The sequence below is a fragment of the Cicer arietinum genome, chromosome 4 (assembly GCF_000331145.2).
Source record: "Cicer arietinum cultivar CDC Frontier isolate Library 1 chromosome 4, Cicar.CDCFrontier_v2.0, whole genome shotgun sequence".
Lineage (NCBI taxonomy): Eukaryota > Viridiplantae > Streptophyta > Magnoliopsida > Fabales > Fabaceae > Cicer > Cicer arietinum.
This window is the reverse complement of record NC_021163.2, coordinates 53,943,676-53,957,205: the sequence shown is the minus strand read 5'-3', so window position 1 is coordinate 53,957,205 and position 13,530 is coordinate 53,943,676. Positions and strand designations below refer to the sequence as shown.

Sequence of the window (13,530 nt, the reverse complement as noted above, 5' to 3'; positions counted from 1 at the left end):
AATCGTGATTTCTTTTGGTCAATGTGAATTGTTCAGTTGTAGGTAAGTCCGTTGTGTCGAAATCATTTTATATAATGAACCAATGGTTCTAATCGTCACTTTTGAAAAAGAATTTTATAATTTAAATAGTTTACTATAATTTAAATTAAAGTACGATTATGAATATTTTATCCAAAAGTGTCCGTTGTTTTTTTTTATAAAAACAATACACTCTCGTTGTTAAAAATCTGGGTGTTACACTTTGTGATGATGATTAATCAAAATTACGCTTCTAAACCGGACTAAAACTTGATCAAAGAGTTATGACTAAAGTCAACCTGGTTAGAAATGTAATGTCACATATCATTCTCCATCATTGTACTTTGAAAGAAAACCAAAGAGTTTCAAACTTTTCAAAGTTCTCACAATGTGCATAAAGATCTTAAGTGCATAGAGGCAATGCATGCAAAGGTCTTCGCATGCCATGTCTCTATGGCATCTCTTAGCATTTGTTAAGAGTTGGTTTTTGAGATAAATTGGCCTTCAGTGGCTCAAAGCCAAATAGAGAAATATGGAGAATCGTTGAATGGAGGCTTCAAAGATAGAATTTTCTCACAAATCGACTCAAATAGAATTTGTTGTAGTTTACTTCAATTCAAATTTGTAATGGATTTAGGTGTAGCTTGACACGAGAAACTCATATTTCCTAGTTGGAATGGATTTAGGTAGGGGTGTTCACATACCAATCAATAAAAAACGCAAATCAATAAAAAAAATAAAAAATAAAAAATCGCACAAAATCGAATATTATTAAATGTGTTTAATTTTTTTTTTTTCATATAAAAACCGTGCAGATCGAATTAGATTTCGGATTCAATATTTAAAACAAATCCAAATTACATATATAATATCAATTTTAATTCTTATTATTAGATATTAAATTAATCTATTATTTGTTAATATTAATTTTTATCAATAATACTTATTTAATTTAATATATTTTTCTTACAATTGCATATATTTTAAATATAATTCATTAATATTATTTCGTAAGGTTAATTTTTAGTATATTAAATATTATATTATATTTTATTTCAAATTTATTTCTTTAAAGTAACTTTATAATACTAATTAAGATCGGATTTAGTTTTTTATTTTTAAATGTTATACAAATTGAATCAAATGGTGAACATCTCTATGTTTAATTATTGAGTCATCAAGCTTTTTAAATTTTAGTGTCGAATGCTCCTTCTAAAATTTAGTAAAATGACCATTGCGAATAACTCACATTATTTTCGATATTGAATCACATTTTACAAATATTTCTCCAACTATTAGAGGCAATATTGCATTGTTGGATAAGAGGGATGTTCGGCTCGGGCTAATTGAACCCAAAATAAGTCCTTGTCAGCAACCAATTGCCAAGCTAGTTTGGTCATGTAGGCCTGGTTAAGGACTTTGAGATTCTTGAAGCAAAAGTCCTCCTTCCTGCTTTAAAGTGTAAATTGTTTCGCAAAAAATCAAATGACACGTTCTATGTTCAGTTGCGACATAATCTCTCAACTTCATCACAAATAGAACTAGGAGTTGACATGATTTGCATCACGTAAGCAAAAATGCTAAACATAGATGATTGAGCAAGAGTGACTCTACCCACAAATGAAGGATAATTATCTTTTCAATTCGTGAGTTTAGATCTATGTCTATCTAAGATAAAGGAGAATGTGTTTTCCGAGACCCGTTGATAGATCCAAGGAACACCTAAGTATTATAGGTGTTAAAAAAAAACCAAAAACTGAACCAAACTGTTGAACTGATCTGAACCAAACTGTTGAACTGAACTGAACCGAACTGTTTTTGAATTGAATTGATTTATAAAAATTGAGAACCAAACTGTTTTCGGATTGATTTTTTAAAATAAGAACCAAACCGAACCGGTTTTCAGTTCAAAAAAACTAAATCGAACCAATTTTCAGTTCAAAAAAACTGAACTGAACTGGTTTTTAGTTCAACAAACTAGAACTGAATTTGTTTTTTAGAAGTAATTAAAGGTAATTATGTAAAATTTAGCCTATATGAACAAAAAAGCTAAGTTAAATAAATTTGATTTGGTTCAAAGTAATAAATTGGTTCACCAGTTTATAAAACAGTTTGGTTCGGTTTTTTGAACTGTAAATCGGTTTGGTTCAATTTTTTCAAACTGAAAGCCGATTCGGTTCAATTTTCAAACAGTTCTAATTTAGAACTGAATTTTGTTCGCCCCTACTAAATATGCCCCTACAAATTTTTAGAGAAAACAAACTTTAGAATTCTACACGTTGATCTTTTGGCTAGAATTGCGATATAAGTCAGCCAAAATAAATTTAATGAGTTGAATTTGTTACATACTAACCTTAATGATAAAAAAAAAAATCATAAGTAAAGAACATGTGTAAGAGATAAGTCCTCGACCCCTACCAAAATGAAGAGATTGTCATTGACCGTTTGTAACTCAATATTTAATTTTGTGGTTTAATCACGTCAAAGCTATGATCCCTTCGTTTAAATCCTCTAAAAATGCTAAATGAATTGGTTTGAGCACCACTCTAATTGATAGTCGTATTTTCAAGAAAAAATAATGCCGCATAATATTATTTAATATCAAAGACAATGCTAATATATCAATGAACTCTATGATAAATTGTTATTCAAGTCGCTGAAGAACTTTTTCAAGATCAATCTTGATAATCATGAATCCTTTACTACCTTGGAGATGAAACAGAGAATAGATAGCTGCTTGGAGTAGCAGAATGTTATTAAAATAATATATAGATACGTGTTAAATCTTTAATACTAAATTTAATATTGTCATAATTATATAGTTTTTTTTATTTTTATTTTGTTTTCACCCTATTGCCCCCACTAATACACACACGTGCACACACATTCATTGTGCCTAGCTTAGGCTGATTTTTTCGTCAAAGAATATATTAAAATTACCGGCGCGTGTGCATCACACTCTCTCGATTGATTCCACAATGAGCAACAACAGCGTGCCGGCATCGACGGCAGGCGCGGTGGGGATCGCAGTTGCGGCACTTGAACTTACTGATTCCTCCAGCTGGTGGCGCGACATCGACGAATCTCCAGCGTGGCAGGACCGCATCTTCTACACCCTCGCCGTCCTCTACGGCGTCGTGTCCGCTATAGCTTTGGTACCTTCCAATCCATCTCAATTCAATGATCCTTCTCTACTTCTTCCTTTTCGTCCCCTAACTCAGTAACGTAACTCAACTGTTTCCAATTTAGGGTTTTATTCACTTTATTTTTCATTATTTTTATTGCGATTTTAGATTCAACTAGTTCGAATACAATTGAGAGTTCCAGAATACGGTTGGACTACGCAGAAGGTCTTTCACTTTCTCAATTTTTTGGTGAATGCTGGTTTGTATCAATCGAGTTTCTTCTTAAATTCATATATTTATTATTTATTATTATTCGTTTCATAATTGTCCATCAACATAACATAATCTTTAGTGATTTTTACATTTTTTGGTTTTGCAGTTCGGTGTTTAGTTTTCATCTTCTTTCGGAGTGTACAGAGGTTACAGCCAGAGGTATAATAATAGGGCACTGATTTTAGCATTTAATTTGAATTAGTACCTCTGTCCTTAAACATAAGCTTCATTTCAAATTACTTCATTTATGTTTATTATTTTTCCCAATTATAACCCTATTTAATACTCCCTCTGGCCTTAAATTTAAGCAACTTTGGGTCAGCAAAAGTTGATGTATTTGGTCCAAAATTTAGACCAAACGTTAATTTTGTTGACCCAAAGTTGCTTATATTTAAGGCTAGAAGAAGTACTGCTAATTGTTTTGAAAGATAAAACGTCACAGTTGAACACATCCATACACAAAAAGATACTGTATTTTAGAAACATCAATGTACAAATAGACACATTAAATACACTACTACTTTTCTTAATATTACTATCAATTAATATATGTGAAAACTGCAAAGGGAGCTTGTAAAAAGAGACAGAGGTAGTATTTTGTAACATAATATAATTTGTATTATTATTTTCAAATCATAGCATTTAATATGGTCATATACATATCATTCTCAATTTCACATTACTTGTGTTTATGTTTGTAGATTGTCCAACATATCTTACTTGATGTGCCGAGTCTTGCTTTCTTTACAACATATGCACTTTTGGTCTTGTTCTGGGCTGAGATTTATTACCAGGCAAGTTTGATTCTGTTTCATTTCCTGTGGTTTTCTTCTTTTGACTTGGTGTGTTTTGATGGGCTAATTATGGCCTTGGTTGGTGATTAAATGTTTTTGCAGGCACGTGCTGTATCCACCGATGGACTGAAACCAAGTTTTTATACGATTAATATTGTGGTTTATGTTGTTCAGGTGAAAATTCTAGCCAATGTTTCTGGTTGACTATGTTTCGTTGTTATTTTTTCTTTTTGAGATCATGGATGTTTCACACAGCTTCTTTCATATTTGCCTAATATATGTAGGAAATAGAATTGATGCATGCAGGTATCACTACAATTAAACATATGGACAATATGATTTAATGGTGTTTTGCATGTATAGTAATTTGTTAGGTGCAATCGTGATAAGAAGAGCCTTAAGCAATTGTAGTAGAATCAAATGTCAAGTGGAATGCGAGTTTTGGAGCGTTTTATGCAATTTGGATGCAACGGCTTTTATTTAGTTACTGGAGTGACATGGAGTAGTTTGGAAATTTGGCTCTAAAGTCAAGGTGTTTCAATGAATCAATGATTAAAAATACATTATTGTATATGACACCATTCTCATTTTAATGACTTAGGGGAAGTTTAGCTTAAAGTTAATTAGAACTTTTTTTAGGATTCTAACATTTCATGTTTTAAGAATCTGGAAAACATGGAAATACCTTTAAACTCTTCGTGTCCACATTACAGTAATTCTTTTTTGTCCCCAAAAAAAATGATTTTCTAAAACAAAAATCTTACCTGGGTTCAGTGTTGCCAAATAGTGGCCGTGGTGGATTGCGGTGGCATAATTTTTGACAACTGCTATGGCCAATTTGTGAAGGATGGCGGTCTCATGCCATTTTATGGCGGATTTTTGGCCTTCTGTCATGGTCTGCAACTGATAACACTGTTTCTATCAAATGTAAATTAATCCACCTGTGAATTATGCAACGCCAACAATTTCATGCTTTTATCCTTTTATTTATTTACTTATTTTTTCCAACATAGTAACTGATGATCTGATCCTAGTAAAACTGCTACTTTAAGTACAGACCTAGATGATGTGAAATTTCTACATTCCACTCCCTATTTCTATCTTTTTCATAACAAACAAATTCAGAGCATAGTTAGCTTAGCTTGTGATGTATGATAAAAGCCCTTAGATTATATTGCGGCACTAAAAACCACCTGAACATGACATATCATTTACAAAGGTTGAATATATGTTATCAATTGTTGGATTATATTGCGGCACTAAAAACCACCTGAATATTACATATCATTTACAAAGGCTAAGTATATGTTATCAATTGTTGAAAGATGTTTGACGTTAGTTTTGAGTCAGTATATGGTTTGCCAGGAGGTAAATTTGCTAGATATCCAATATTGTTCATTGTAAGGTTATGATTGTAGAGACAGAAAGAAATAGTGTTATATTTAATAACTATACAAGTCTTTTCTAACAAGCTAGATCCCAAATTTATATTTTATTACCTTGGACAATAATTAAGAGCCTGTATGTCGTCACTTTTTCTGTCGTGACATCATAGCTTTGTTGATACACCTCCTTCCATTTGACAAGTTACTCCCACTGTTATAGCTTCATCAGTATCCTCTTAATGCTCTCTTTATGTAGATATTGGACTCTCTCTAGCTGAATACAGCAGTCTGGCCAATAAAGCAGCTGAAATTCTATGGGTACCCGGCATAAGAGCTAAACTTGTACTTCACTCCCAAACCAAACACACGGAATTAAACTTTGTAATAGATCGTAGCATCTATTACGATAACATGAAAATAGAATCCGTTTCACACAACGTGCATTTTATTCCCAAATTAAACACCCAGAATTAAACTTGTACAGTGTTAGATAAAGAGTTCCTAATGAGTCTCCCTGTTAGGATATAGTATAATAGATATTAGAGTAATTAATGGTTGTTATAGTTAGTTAGTTATGAGGTAGTTAGTACTATTCTGTATGAATAGGGGTTCTGTAGTTAGTTGAGATATCATTGAATATTGCAATCAATTGTTAAATAGAGAATAGTCTCTATTGTGAAGTGGAAACCCTTGGAGGAGAGATTTCTCTCCTAGTTCTTAATAAAAGTGTTACTTCTTAGGAATCCAAATCTTGGGTTCCTAACAAAATCTGTGCTGCTACTTACCTTTTCAGTAATGTCCTCAAGAGGCTAAAACAGATCTCTAACTGTTGACCTTTAATATTCAATAAGTCTATCATTAGTGCCTTTAATTCTAATTTCAATATTTATTGAAAAGTATCAAATTGCTGTTTCATGTTCACGAGTTTTAAGTTTGTTGCATGACCCATCTTGTTTTTGTGTGTTTGTTTTGTTAATGCATGACAGATTGTTTTGTGGTTGGTATTATGGTGGAAACCAGTCAGTGTGCTGGTCATTCTGTCTAAGGTGTTCTTTGCAGGTTTGTCTGTTGGAAGTTTTTTTGTTGTTTCAATTTATCTCAACTTTTTTGAGTTTTTGCTAATTCATATGGTATACATGTTGCAATAGGGGTTTCTTTGTTTGCTGCCCTTGGCTTTCTTCTCTATGGTGGAAGGTATTGTTGTTTTTTATTTTGCTTTTCTACCCCCTTTGATGTAATTTGGAATGAAATTTATTGCATTTAGGTTACAAGATACCACTTCTTCGTATCAGGCTCATGCAAGTCCTTGGAAGTTTATTTATTAGGACCTTAGGGGCCCATTTCTCTTAGAGTACTGGTATTGATGTTTACTTGTTTATCTTATGACTCCTCCGATATTCTTCTCATGATATTTTAAAGGGATGATCATCAGATATGTGGCAAGATTGAACAGCTTTATATTTTTGAGCTTTTGTGACTTGCTATTTCATTTTATTTTCTCTGTTAACGATTGTAACTTAAGGCAGATATCCTAAATCAAGCACCTTTAGAGGTCAATTCTTAAGTTAAATGTGAATGTTATTTGTATATGCAAATATTGTGTTCCCACTTTTGTAGTACCAGTGATTTCCCCATCTCGTTTTGTGTCCACTTTCTTACTGTTTTTTTGTAGACTATTCTTGATGCTGCAACGCTTTCCTGTGGAATCCAAAGGGCGACGTAAGAAGCTGCAAGAGGTATGCAGTCTGACAGAGGTCGAGTGTAGGATTACTAAAACAAGCCTAAATCCCCAAACCCACTAATATACTAGAACTACTAACCCCAAGTATTAGAGGTCCCAATAACCTGTACCCAGTACATGCTAACAACTCATTATTTTAATTTCCTAAATATGTAGATATAAAAGGAGGAGATAGAGCAAAGGTAAATGAGAGAATAGGGACCTTAGAAGATGGTGCTATTGTCTTACCATGTTTAAATTATAGGAATTCTGTAGAGATAAAGGAGGAGAGAGAGAAAAGGTAAATGAGAGATTAGGGACTTTGAAAATGGAGTTTTATATGAATTTTTTGTAGATAATCTAAAGATATTGTAAATATAATTCTAACAATAAGTGATGTTTCTTTTTAGGTTGGCTATGTGACAACCATATGTTTTTTATGTTTCCTTATCAGATGCATTATGGTGAGTCCCTTCTATTTTAAATCTCAGTGATTCCTATGATGGTTTTCAAATTGAGTTTGATTGTATTTTGTTGTGTCAGATGTGTTTTAATGCATTTGATAAACATGCGGACCTTAATGTCATGGACCATCCTATTCTAAACTTCATATATTACCTGGTAAGGTTGTCTGTGTTTCTCTATTTCATTTTTTTACTGCCAATACTTTTTGCTGTTTCGTTTTTGTTTGGTAAGATTGGGGATCTAGTTGGGACATTGGAAGATTGGATGTGGATTCTTGGAAGTCATCACTTTGAACACCACATCCCCCTTGCTAAATACAACTAAGATGCTACTGGGCTAAAATGCCCTTTACTCACTGCTATTCTCTTTAGGTCTATTCTGTGCTTTATTTGGTTACTTTGGCTTTTAGAGTTTAGCTGAGTGGTGGAATTCCTGACATATTTGTAGTCTAAATATTTCTGACCCAAATTTTTTCTAACCTTTTCCTGCTTAAACTCAATGGGAAGTGGCCTGTGTGTTTAAATCATATATGTTTCAAAATCCAACAATTCATGCTGAGCACATCTCTAGATCAAATTTCCAATCACATGTGGAAATTTTGTTTATAAGAAAATAATTGTTATAGATGTTCTGATTTCAATTGGAAGGTATTAGATTGCTTTTGTGAGGTATCAATAATTGTGCTTTTAGCAGTTCATGTAGAAATAGTCCTCCAGGTGTTAGCTCAGTGGTAAAAGCTTAATATTATAATCTCAAGGGACAAAGTTCAAATTCTATATGGGACAGTTGTAAAATGACCATTAGTGTCACCGTTATTAATAATAATTTTCCCTTTCCCAATTTTTTTTATAAAAAATTCACGATGATAAAGCCAACATTCTGTTGGCATACTTTTAAACTTCTATGAAGGGTAAATCATGATAAACAATATTTGTATGGCTTTGATTTGTTGCTGTCTCCCACTATTCCTCTTACCCTTTTCACATTTTTGTTGCAGTTGGCAGAAATATTACCTTCTTCTTTGGTCCTATTCATTTTGAGGAAGCTTCCACCTAAGCGTGGCATCACACAATATCACCCTATTCGCTGAAAACTGCTTAACATACCTAGAAAAAGGGAGTCATCAGTGGTTGATAATCTCCTTACCTGATTCTCACAGTTCAAGGGTAACTTTTAGAGCACAGAAAGCTAGTCTTTTCAATGTTAGGTGTGACAAAGCTTGTATGATGGGTTTTATGGTTCATTAAAGCTTGTAGATTTCAAAACGTGACATTTCATGCATTCTCAAAACATGTCGAGCTGTGTTATAACTGATATTTGCTTTGTCAATGGTTGGTTCTGTTGTTTGAGCAACCATAATTGGGAAAATGGGATAGTGATGTCTTGTATAAACAAAGTGTTACAAGTTCGTAAATGTATTCTTCACTTCTTTAGTGATTCCTTTTCTTTCTATAGTATAATCTGTTTCTTTTGGTTGTTTGATCTTTCCTAGTTAAACTTTTCTCCTTGAAATACTACGCTCGAATACTCAATGCCAACTTTGTGACTATGATATAACCAAAAGAAAAACTATAGAAGCATTCACAACTAAGTACACGATTGGTATAACATTTAATGATAAAAAAAAGTCATACCTCGTTCAGCTTTGCTGGAATTTGACAAAGTGATTAATAGAAAACCTTCTACTTGGTTGTGTTATCCAGTGGCTCTAGCTTGATGAAGATTTTGTTTGAGATGATATGAAACAAATCAAACAATGATTTCATCTTGAACCGATTTTAGTATGAACTACCAGCCAGTTAGTAATTGACTATTTGGTTTGACTTTGGCTGAATGGAAGGTATATGAATTATTATGAGACATAGAATAGAAGTTGATAGAGTAATTAACTGTTATATCTATCATACCACTTATTTTTTCTTTTTCCGTCTTACGCAATTGCAACATGAATCTTGCCAGCGTCAAACAGCAATTAAGTAACACGCATAGTGTGGTGCATCCTTCTTTATGTAATTATTTATCTAATGAAATAACTGATTTTTTTAAACAATTATAAAGTTTTATAACTTCTATTATTTTTATCCAATTATAAAGGTTTATAACTGATTTTTTTTAAACAATTATAAAGTTTTAAAAAATTCTGATTATATATTATAGTTTACCCCTAATTTATTGAAAAAAATTTACTTATTGTTCTAGTAATCAATATTTCTGCTGGGAGGTAATTAAAAGTCAGACAAATAATTGTTCTAGTTGGTTATTCTTTTAAGTCCAACTACTTGGCTATTTTACTTTTATAATATTTCCTAACCATGTATATGCCCCTAATCTAAATCCAAAATTAGAAGAAAAGATTTCTAATAATTGTTTAAACAATCACTAAGTTCAAATTTTATTTGACCTTAAAAGGCATAATATAAAATTAAGGTTATTTATGGCTACTACATATTAACGTGGCTCTCATTTCATGTAACCCAAAGCTAAAATGTTTTGCGATTTTTCTACGCCACGTGTCACATTTTTAGTGGCTAATTCACTCCACAAAGTTGAGATATCCATAATTCGGATAGAACCATAATCATGTCCCAACCACAACTTCCAATCATCAACAACAACATTCTTCATTTCCAAATTTCCAAACCAAACTTGTTAATTATTATGGCCATTTCATGTTCTTCAGATTGGTCGCTAGCTTGCACAAATTGTTCCACAAGAAGAACAAACTTGCATGCATTCATCCCTTCTTTCTCCTCACTTTCAACCTCAAATCCAAAGTTTTTCATTGCAAATTTATCTGCGTCTCACACCCCCATTTTAGAAGAACCTTCTTCCAACACCCCCTTGATTCATTTAGATGTTAATAACTTTTCTTCTGACCCTCAACAATATTCCAAGCTAGAAAATGATCAAAATTTGAATGATTTTCTATGTGGGTTGTTTGAGGATCAAAAAAAGGATGAACTTGCATTTGATTACTATCAAAGACTCAAAGAGAGATCAGAGTTTATACCAAAGAAATCAACTTTGAAGTATGTGATAAGGTATTTGATGAAATTCAAGAAATGGGAATTTTTTTCATCACTTTCTCATGACTTTAAGGTTTATCATGTTTTCCCTGATGTTGCCACTTGTTCTAGGTTGATTAGTTTTTGCATTAAGAATAGAAAGTTCAAGATTTCTGAGACCCTTTTAGATGCTTTTAGCTTGAATAGTGAAGTTGGTGTTTTTGCTTTTGGTTCTGCTTTGGAAAGTTATAATAAGCTGCATATGTTTAGAAGAAGTGTTTTGGTTTATGAAAAATTGAAATCCACTAGTGTTGTTATAGATGCAAGATGTTATTTACACATTATGGAAGCTTATTTGAGGCTTAATAACTGTGAAAGAGTTGTTCAATTGTTTAATGAGTTTGAAAGTAGGAAGTTAAGAAATTCAAATCGATATTTAGGTCAAATCTATAGTGTTTTATGTGAGTCATTAGGGAAATTTGGAAGGGCTTTTGAAGCATTAGAGTACTTTAGAGATATGAATAAAAAAGGAGTTTTTGAGTACTCTATTTACTCTACATTGATATGTTCTTTTGCGCGTTTGCGCGAGGTTCATGTGGCCGAGGAACTTTTAGTCGAAGCTAAAAACAAAACAATGATAAGGGATCCTGAGGTTTATTTAAAGCTTGTGCTAATGTATGTTGAAGAAGGTTTATTGGAGAAGACTTTGGAAGTTGTCGAGGCGATGAAGGATGTTAATGTCAAGGTTTCTGATTGCGTACTATGTGCTATTATCAATGGTTTTAGCAAAAGAAGAGGGTTTTCGTCTTCTGTCAAAGTTTTCGAGAAACTGATTTTTCAGGGATATGAACCTGGTCAAGTCACCTACGCTTCGATTATAAACGCCTATATCCGTCTTGGACAAAATATAAAAGCGGAGAAAGTTTTCTCAGAGATGGAGCAAAAGGGATTTGATAAATGTGTTGTGGCTTATTCAAGCATGATTGTAATGTATGGTAAAACAGGTCGGTTAAGTAATGCAATGAGACTAGTTGCTAAGATGAAAGAAAGAGGGTGCAAACCGAATGTTTGGATTTACAATTCATTGATTGACATGCATGGAAAGGAGAAGAATTTGAGGCAACTTGAGAAATTGTGGAAAGAAATGAAGAGAAGAAAAGTTGCACCTGATAAGATTACTTACACGAGCATAATTGGTGCTTATTGTAAAATTGGAGAGTTTGATAAATGCATTGAACTTTATAATGAGTATAGACTCAATAAGGGTGTGATTGATAAAGCTATGGCTGGTACAATGGTTGGTGTCTACTCAAAAGTTGGTCAAGTTGATGAACTTGTGAAACTTTTACAAGACATGAAAAGTGAAGGAACAAGATTGGATCAGAGGCTTTATCAGTCTGCTTGGAATGCTTTTGCAGAGGCTGGCATGCAAGTACAGGTAAAATGGATGAAAGAGAGTTTTCATGTAACATAGTTTAATTTCAATTGTAAGAAGTGGAAAAATATGTGAAGTTGAGTGAGTAATTTGATACTTGTTCATAATGTATCGATTTTGAGGCTAAAGAGCTTTGATTTGTACAATTTAGCAATGTTAAGTCCTTTGTGATCCTATTCCTATGCTTCCAAATTGTAATTAAAAACTTGTCTGGTTTAAATGTGAGTTTGGTGAAATCACGGTGGAATTATAATTTTGTTGAAATTTTAAAAAGTAATTTTGGTGAGATATTCATATTTTGTCAAATTCGATATCAATTCAAACAACTATTAAGTAACTTCTTTCAATTGCAACTTCCATAATTGTGCATTATGTTTAAACCTATAGCTAATCCATAAATATGAAGATTAGAAATCAACATAACATTTGTTTCATATTAAGTATATTTTGAATGTTGAACCAAAAAAAATACAACGCTAAAAAAGTAAAAGTTTGTTCTTATATCTCTCAACTTACTTCCGAAGTATAAATCCAAAAAAAATCGCAATTTTTATATCGTGTGAAAGTATAATTTTGAACAAAAATAACATTTGGAAAAGTAACAAAATAACATTTGGACAAGTAAATAATAAATATACTATTCTCATTATAACAAAAAAAATTGAAACTCTTGATTGTACAATCTTGACAACGATAAATGCTAAAAGGTTTAGTCCTACCAATGTATTAAAAAACAAGAAATAATAAAAAGTAAAGGAAAGCACTTAATATTAGTCTAAGAGAATGGAATTAAATGCTTCTTGGATACACAATAATTGCAACATGACATAAATTAGTGAGCCAAAAAAGCCAATTCCAATAGCTAAGAATACTCTGAAGCAATAGATAGGAAATGTGTGACATATTGGCAACCAACCAGCATGAGGGTTCCCTTTGCTTTCCATTGAACCAACTGCCAATGCTGCTGAGCAACTTGAGAAGATAATCACTGTCAAAATCTACACAATAACATCAACCAATCAGAAAAAATTAGGACTTAGAAATATAACTAATTCTATTATTTTAAATATTTTTTTACTTCTTTTCGTTGGAAATATATTTTTCAACTTTTATGTACATTTTTCAAGTTTTGTAGAACTATCACAAAGTTACTCTGCACTAATTAATTTTGGTCAGTCGTTTAAGATCGGATAGTTCAAATTACACGTGTAACTGCGTCTAGAGCCGTAAAAAAAGCCCCCAACTATAAGGCCCCTTTACTTTTTTTGTTTTATTATTAGGCCCCCTATCAAAATAATCTTTTAAGGGGC

General features: G+C 32.3%; 3 protein-coding genes and 1 long non-coding RNA gene across 5 annotated transcripts in view; 2 read left to right on the top strand and 2 right to left on the bottom strand.

Moving 5' to 3' along the window:
• Positions 1 to 2,996: 2,996 nt before the first annotated feature.
• LOC101497198 (tobamovirus multiplication protein 3-like) lies at positions 2,997 to 9,232 on the top strand. The gene is made up of 11 exons (XM_004517253.4): positions 2,997 to 3,173; positions 3,312 to 3,402; positions 3,523 to 3,575; positions 4,118 to 4,210; positions 4,313 to 4,384; positions 6,582 to 6,654; positions 6,744 to 6,789; positions 7,268 to 7,331; positions 7,726 to 7,779; positions 7,859 to 7,936; positions 8,778 to 9,232. The coding sequence occupies exons 1-11, from the start codon at positions 2,997 to 2,999 to the stop codon at positions 8,868 to 8,870; spliced, it is 894 nt and encodes a 297-aa protein (XP_004517310.1). The 3' UTR covers positions 8,871 to 9,232.
• On the bottom strand, positions 4,975 to 9,931 carry LOC113785168 (uncharacterized). 2 transcript variants are annotated; one of them, XR_003471300.2, is made up of 2 exons: positions 9,415 to 9,931; positions 4,975 to 5,940 (listed from the first exon to the last, which is right to left on the bottom strand). It is a non-coding gene; the product is annotated as an uncharacterized lncRNA (long non-coding RNA). The 2 variants fall into 2 exon arrangements; XR_003471301.2 differs by having other exon boundaries at positions 4,975 to 5,907.
• A 413-nt stretch (positions 9,932 to 10,344) lies between these two features.
• LOC101496869 (pentatricopeptide repeat-containing protein At5g13770, chloroplastic-like) lies at positions 10,345 to 12,467 on the top strand. The gene has a single exon (XM_004517251.4). The coding sequence runs from the start codon at positions 10,361 to 10,363 to the stop codon at positions 12,257 to 12,259; it is 1,899 nt and encodes a 632-aa protein (XP_004517308.1). The 5' UTR covers positions 10,345 to 10,360; the 3' UTR covers positions 12,260 to 12,467.
• A 523-nt stretch (positions 12,468 to 12,990) lies between these two features.
• LOC101503518 (CASP-like protein 1C1) overlaps positions 12,991 to 13,530 on the bottom strand; it is a 2,591-nt gene continuing 2,051 nt past the window's right edge. The window contains exon 3 of the mRNA XM_073367434.1: positions 12,991 to 13,218. Within this exon, the coding sequence (XP_073223535.1) occupies positions 12,991 to 13,218 (228 nt within the window). The remainder of the gene's footprint in view (positions 13,219 to 13,530) is intronic.

Coding starts and splice junctions, on each gene's coding strand:
- LOC101496869 (XM_004517251.4), top strand. CDS start 10,361: ATGTCCCAACCACAACTTCCAATCATCAACAACAACATTCTTCATTTC.
- LOC101497198 (XM_004517253.4), top strand. CDS start 2,997: ATGAGCAACAACAGCGTGCCGGCATCGACGGCAGGCGCGGTGGGGATC. Junction 4,211..4,312: donor GGGCTGAGATTTATTACCAG/GCAAGTTTGATT, acceptor ATGTTTTTGCAG/GCACGTGCTGTATCCACCGA. Junction 6,655..6,743: donor GTCTAAGGTGTTCTTTGCAG/GTTTGTCTGTTG, acceptor ATGTTGCAATAG/GGGTTTCTTTGTTTGCTGCC.